At 41.1% G+C, this 7,088-nt stretch overlaps 1 protein-coding gene across 1 annotated transcript; it reads left to right on the forward strand.

Annotated features, from left to right (window-relative positions):
• The first annotated feature begins 3,451 nt into the window (after positions 1–3,451).
• ciao2b (cytosolic iron-sulfur assembly component 2B) lies at positions 3,452–5,329 on the forward strand. Its single transcript, XM_076742257.1, has 5 exons — positions 3,452–3,700; positions 4,276–4,355; positions 4,454–4,579; positions 4,778–4,823; positions 4,932–5,329. Exons 1-5 carry the CDS (start codon positions 3,574–3,576, stop codon positions 5,030–5,032), a joined length of 480 nt encoding a protein of 159 aa, XP_076598372.1. The 5' UTR covers positions 3,452–3,573; the 3' UTR covers positions 5,033–5,329.
• The last annotated feature ends 1,759 nt before the right edge of the window (positions 5,330–7,088 follow it).

Raw genomic sequence — 7,088 nt, forward strand, 5'->3', positions numbered from 1 at the left:
TCAGTAAAGCTGCAAATCAACACCGTTATTGTCGTATAATGGCCACAAAGCTATGCTGTCCACGCATGCAGGTTAGTGTATGTTTTATCCTAATCATGAAAACTGTCCTGCTTACATTAAAGTGTTCCACGATTCAAATGTAGAAGCTGTTTAAGCAGCATTTTTTGTTCCTCGGGACCAAGATTCAATTTATTCTGCTGTCAGAAGACCTCACTGGTTAGCGCTGCAGCATGTATAGACTGTTTCTGACGAGCACATGAGCGAACCAGAGGACACTGAGGCCGATCAGAGGAGAATCTGGGCCAACCAAGGAGGCCCTTTAGCTGATCAGAGGGACGTTTAGAACACACTTGGGGAGCAAATGATGTGCCAGAGCCAGGCTCCTCGTTGGACTTTATTTGAGCAGCTAACTCCACTCCACTGTCAGGTCCCTGTGCTCGGGCTCTGAAGTGACGGCAGCATTTGGAGATAGCCCTGGGGTACGATGGCTAACTTTTCCAGCTTTGAATTAATCTTTCTGTTCATGCAGCCATCAAACTTGGACTTAAAAAGTCTGACAGCCAGTGTATGCTCGAAACTAACTGGTTTGTAAGATACGTTGTCTCTCCACAGCTAAAGGCGCGCTGAGGAGGATACGACTGGCTCGAAATTTCAGATCAGTCTGATCTTTGTGGATAAATCCTAAGTGTGTTAATTATCACAGTTAGGAAAATATTATGCCCTTATTTCTCTGCTTTCTTGCCCTTTTGCATACAATTTAGATTACATGTTGTGTCCTGGTTGTCAGCAGCTTCATGGTCTTATTATATGCACATCAGCTGTGCTGCTCTGGGCCTGTCAGCAGCAGTGCAAATTGAAGATGAAGATCTGGTTCTATATAAAAACATGACCCACGGTGCACTGAAACACAGACAGCTGCAGGACAGTCTCCACAGTCTCCTCGTGTTTTTGTGGATGCTCTAGCTTCAAACAGTCTGTAGCATTGTTTTTATGCAGAATGTAAAACCATGAAAAGCTCACCAGGACTGTTGAAAACCAGCAGCAGCAAACTTATTTGCCATTCTGTTTGTGCGCACTCTTAATGTGACGTATTAAGCTCTCAAGCAGACAAGCTGGTGTCTCAATTCTGCGTTGTGGAGACATCTTGCTTCAAATTGTGGTTCTCTTCTTCCGTTTTCAGCCCAAAATGCAGGTTTTTGGATCAGGTATAATTTCAGTGGTACCACATTATGTGATTTATGGATTTCTTGGAGAGTTTAATTTCAAAGAAATGTGTGATGGGGTTTTGATCTTTTTATTGATCAGTTGTCTGTTTTTTTCACTGACTTCAGCAGCTCATTAAGTCTCTGTCTTTGTCATATAAGATTTCTTATTTGACGTGGTCACCTGTGCCTCTGGTAACAGGAGTACAATGTTTTGTTGATGCTGGCAATGGACATACGTTACTAACAATAATTGTGCACACACCAATCTTCCTGTTCCTCACACAAATTTGACTATAGTTAGCGAAATGAACAATTTAGAGGCTGAAAATGATCTTATTTCATAAACGCCATCTTTCATTGTACCAGCCATATAAAAGGTGGAATTGTGCATCTTCAGGTTATCAGTCCAAATTGTCACAATTAGGAAAATATTTTGCCCTTTTCATCAGCTGCTGCCCTTCTGCATGACATGATGTTACACATTACGTGTCACGTAGGTGTCAGCAGCCATATGCAGCCTCATTATGCACATTTTTTCAAAAGGTGAACATGTTGAAATCAAATTATTCGTATTGACCCATCTCCTGCATGTCCATTGACTTCAGCAGCTCATTAAGAATCTGTTTTATTGAAATCAGGGCGGTGGATGTGGCCACAGGCGCTGCTGGTGATGCTCTTGTTACCGTCGTGCTGTGTACTCTAATCTTAATGGATTCCCACTGCTGCATTAAACAGAACAATTTGATTTTATCATTTTGACCGTGAAAAAGTGACAAATACATTTCTTTGTGGGATCTATATTCAGTGGTGGAATTTAACATTAACTCAAGTATTGTAATGAAGCACAAATTCAAGGTGCTTGTACTTTACTTGAGTGCTTCCAAAGTACTTCCAAGAACCTAAAGCTAAAAGAGTAAATATGAGGTACTGACTGTTGCTAATCCACTTACTGTATGTTCAGTTGTACCAGACAAATCACTGCTGTCGTGATCTGTTGCTTGGCCCCAATTTCATCCTCATACGTTTTCCTCTGTTTTCATTAGTCATCCTGTTACTGGAAAAAGGGTCCCTGTCCCTTCACATACAGTTACAAAGAGAATGTGATCAGAAGCAGTTGTAAGTCAGATCAGAGAGGTCTGATTGTGGTTGATGGTGTGCATGAAATTAAACCGCTCAGTGTGTCGTCGTTTCTTTTAACCAGTGTTACTCCAATTTCAGTTCTTCAGCACACTGAACACTGTCATCGCAAACTGCCAAGACGCGGAGGCAGCTGAATTAATCACAGCATGGCCTTTCCCTCTTAATAGAGCGGTGAGTTTTGTGGTTTCTGGGAACTAGTTTTGGCCTTTGTCAGTATACTGTCAATGTACTGCAGGCAAAACAAACTTTTAATGAGTTACTGTTGAGGGCAAAAATTGTCAGATTCTGCCACCTGTAGGAGAAACGAGGAGTCACAACCGGCCATTAAAGGAACGTTTCACCCCTTTTTACAAGACAACTGAAACAAATAAAACATGCATACACACACATAGAGCTACACCATCTGAAAACAAGCATTTAAAAAGGTGAAAGAAAAAAGCACCTTGTCAGCAGTTTCTTTTAAAATGCCTTCCACCTCCTTTCATATGCATCATAAACACCTATTTATTTACAGGAGGGACTTGAGGATGCAGTCATTGTCATTTCCACCCCAGAGCTTTAGACCACATTACCTATAGATATCAGGGAAGCCAGCTTGCTGATTATTTAAATCTAAAATCGTATGTCTTCATTTTAGCCTTTAGCTGTCTGTGACTGCTTATAAAGGCCTGAAAGTGTGCATTATGTTTTCCATTTATGCACACCTGTACTTCTTTTAAAATGCTGTATTCAACTTGATTTTCTGTATTTTTAATTTTATGTCACTACTATCATTCAGTGGATTTATTTTCTATCTATTCGCATACATTGTCTTCATTTTCATCCTAATTGTCTAATTTTCACGAGTAATTATTATTAAGTTGGATTCATCCTCCATCTTATTTTACATTAATATTCTATCCCTGCTTTCATGGTCCCTCTATGTCTTCTTAATGTGATGACACACTGGATCTGGATGTATGTGTTTTGTTTTGTTTTTTTGGTGTATAGCACTTTTACCTGCATGTCTTGTATGACAGGCGCCATACACATGAAGTGTATTACGGGTGGACTGTCCCTTTAAGACTTTCCTCTCTAGCGCTTTTGGCCTCTGTCGCTTTCCGTTATTTCCGTTATTTCAGGAAGTGTTTGACTTGTTGCTAGTTGCGCAGTCCGCTTAACTCGGTGCAGCACCACTGGTCGACATTAAGAGACGCTCTGTTAAATTTGGAGTAGATTATCGTGTAAAATGTCTGGAGGAAGCCGTTTGGAGAACGCAAACCCTGTGATTTTCCAGCGGTCTGGGGAGAGGCTGCTGACAGCGACGGACGAAGATGAAGACGTCCATGACCCCATCGACGACAGAGAAATCTTCGATATCCTGTTTTTGACTTGAGCGAACTGTTTTCTCTATTTCAGACTGGTTGTATACTTGACAGACGTGTGTGTGCTCGTTAAACTGTGTTTTAACTGCTGCTCCGGACACCAGCCGCATGTCTGTTCCTACAACATCACAGGCTGTTGCGTCATCTGTACAAATAACAGTAAATAGTGCAGTTTTGTATAATTCAGGGTCATTTTTACTGCACTGTGTAACTGACAGGCAGGAATATCAAGATAATGAGATTAATTTAAACTGATATAGTTAAATACTGCCAGTTTAAAACAGTCATATTTTCTGTATATAGTCTTGCCTCGTCTTTGTGTCATACAGACATTTGACGCCATGATGACTGCCTGAGGGAATGTTTAATTTATGCGTTATTGAAGGCAGGTGTTAGCAGGTATACATGTGTACCAAACATGCAGACAGTGTTGAGATGTACAATGAAATACGAGACAAACGTGTCTTAATGCACTTTATGCTTTCAGGTTATGGACAGCAGACATGCAGTTACATAACTTGGGTGATGTGATATGATGTTGTCTTCAATTCTTTAACTAAACTTACATCTGATCAGATCCATCAACGACCCGGAGCATCCTCTGTCCCTGGAGGAGCTCAATGTCGTGGAGCAAGTCCGGGTCAAGGTGGGCACCGTTTAAACTTTGTGTCTTTGTGGGTTAAGTTAGCTTTGAACCGAGCCACCATTCACCTGTCTGTATCTGTCTGTTTGTCTTTTTCTCAGGTAAATGATGCAGAGAACACTGTGGAGATTGATTTCACGCCCACCATCCCCCACTGCAGCATGGCCACGCTCATCGGCCTGTCAATCAAAGTCAAGCTGCTACGCTCCCTGCCAGACAGGTTCAAAGTACGTGTGTGTGTGTGTGTGTGTGTGTGTGTGTGTGTGTGTGTGTGCGTGTGCGTGCTGGTACGATAGATGCACATTTAACATCACCGCCTTTGACTGCGTGTTAGTCAATGACCAACATGTCGTACAATGTGAGATTTCTCAATGTCAGTATTTTGTTATTATATTAATGCTGTGTGTTGTTCTGTTTCCACTCAGATTGATGTCCACATCACTCCTGGGACTCACGCCTCAGAGGAAGCAGGTGAAAATGTCACACAGACAGCAGGAGTGATGGGATATTACTCATAATGCTGTAGTTATTGTTGCGATTGTGTGTTATATATGCTTTTCTTTCATTGTGTATGTGCAGTGAACAAACAGCTGGCAGACAAAGAGAGAGTGGCCGCAGCTCTGGAGAACTCGTCTCTGCTGGAGGTGGTCAACCAGTGCCTGTCCAACAGGACCATCTGAGCAGCCAGTCAGCTTTGTCGTCTTCTGCTCTCAGCCACTTATTACTGCAGCAGAACTCTCTGACCCAGTCGTGTTTGGCTCTTTGTTTGACAAATGAGATTTGTCTGCCAAGCTCTGTATCCACCCATCATTAATCCAGGTGTGAATGGCTGCAGTTGGTGGTGGCAGCAAAACAAAGTCCGGATCAGAGTTCACACACACACACACACACACACACACACACACACAGCCTGTTTCAGTGTTTCCTGGACAAAAGTACAGGGAAACACAAAGCTTGAATGTGTCCACCTAAAGAGTGTAATATAAACTGTTACTCATAAGGCAGAATAGTTGGGAGAAAGCAGAGAAATGATGCTTGAATTCGGGGTCGGCAGTGTGGAAAAACTTGAGAATCTCTGCCAGTTAGATCATTCAGTGTTATTCCTGTTTTATCAGATTTGTATTGTAACATATGCACTGGAGTATTTTTAGAGCAATATTTGGACTCACAGTCTGCTGAGAATCTGCAGCAACAACCCTCAGCTGTATATAATATTAACGCTTTGGACATTTTATTTAAAAAAAATGAAATAAAATTCAATGATGGATAAAGATATGTGTGCTTTTTCTTCAGGGATACAAAAACATTTTATCTGACATTGCACCTTATTGAAACCATTTATGAAAGACTGCTGGAAGCACATTTAGATTGAAAATCTGGAAAACATGCAATCTAAATCCAGTCATTAAAAGAAAATTTAATGTTCTTTGCACAGACTCGGCTGATTTTATGTAAGTTTTCTCTGGGGAGATTAACGAATCCAGTATCCTTGTAAACAAAATAATTTGCAGCAATCATGAGTATTTTACGAGCAATTCATTTATTCTCTGATTCTCTGTGTTTTAGCTGCACCTGCACAATCTAATGCAGTTCAACACAACAGCCCGGCAATAAAGGCTGTGTTTGTGAAGCTCTTTATGTTCACGTTTTGTTGAGAGAGACGACAAAACATTAGTAACACATTTCAATTTAGGTTTTATCGGCCTCTCTTCCATTCATGCCACAAATATCAAAGCGAAGTGAAACACTTGGACTGTTGAGTCTGCAGCTCCACTGCTCCGTATGCACACACGACTGAACTTTAGCATCAATAATTGATTCAGCCAACATGCCACTCAAGATCATTTTAATCATTTAGTCAAGACAAAAATTTATTGGTTCACTGCACATGTGGATATTGCAAAAGCAAGACCGGTTGTCCTCAACTATCCACAGACTTAACATCTCATTTTAATGTCTGCATTCATCCAGCAGGAGGCGCCCTGCTCATGTCCCCGCACCTTCAGCGGCAGAGAGATAATGAGAAGTTTCTGTCCATCATATCTGAGGAGGCAATCTGGCAGAACACACCACAGAGTCGTCCAACATGCTTGTCCACCCACTCGCACCTCACTGAGCTCACTGTGCAGCAAAGCTTTCCTTTAAGTCAACCAGACGAGCTGACTGAGGTCTGAAAAACAAGAAGGGAGGTCAAACTAAATCTGGAGAACCTGACAGGTTGAGAAAAATACAAATTGAAGGACCGCAAAATTAATCTAAAATGTCACTTTTCATGCAGTTTACACAGAGATGTGGCTGCCTCACAGTCTCACAATAAATAATTAATGAAAAAAAAAAAATTAATAAACATTTTGACATCTAGCTCTTGATCCTAGAGAGTTTAAGTGCACTTATCATCAGTCGCTTTGCACAAATATAATTGAAAGTTCATGATGAGCTCACAATAAACACACCAGCACACATGTATTGTGCAGCTTTCATTGCAGGAGAACAAACACAAAAGACGGTTATGTAATCCAGCTGTTGACAGTCTTGACTCTGTCCTGATGGTGTCCAAAGGCTGCGTCTTAGTGATACTGACATAGAATATAAGTTCATTCTTTTAGGTTATATTGTAAAAATCTATTAATATATAAAACTGCAACAACAAACAAACAAAAAAAATAAATAGACCTTTGAAGACTACCGGTAGCACCAGAGGAGATTATAAAACACTCCTGAGTGCTGCTTGCACTC

The sequence above is a fragment of the Chaetodon auriga genome, chromosome 11 (assembly GCF_051107435.1).
Source record: "Chaetodon auriga isolate fChaAug3 chromosome 11, fChaAug3.hap1, whole genome shotgun sequence".
Taxonomy (NCBI): domain Eukaryota; kingdom Metazoa; phylum Chordata; class Actinopteri; order Chaetodontiformes; family Chaetodontidae; genus Chaetodon; species Chaetodon auriga.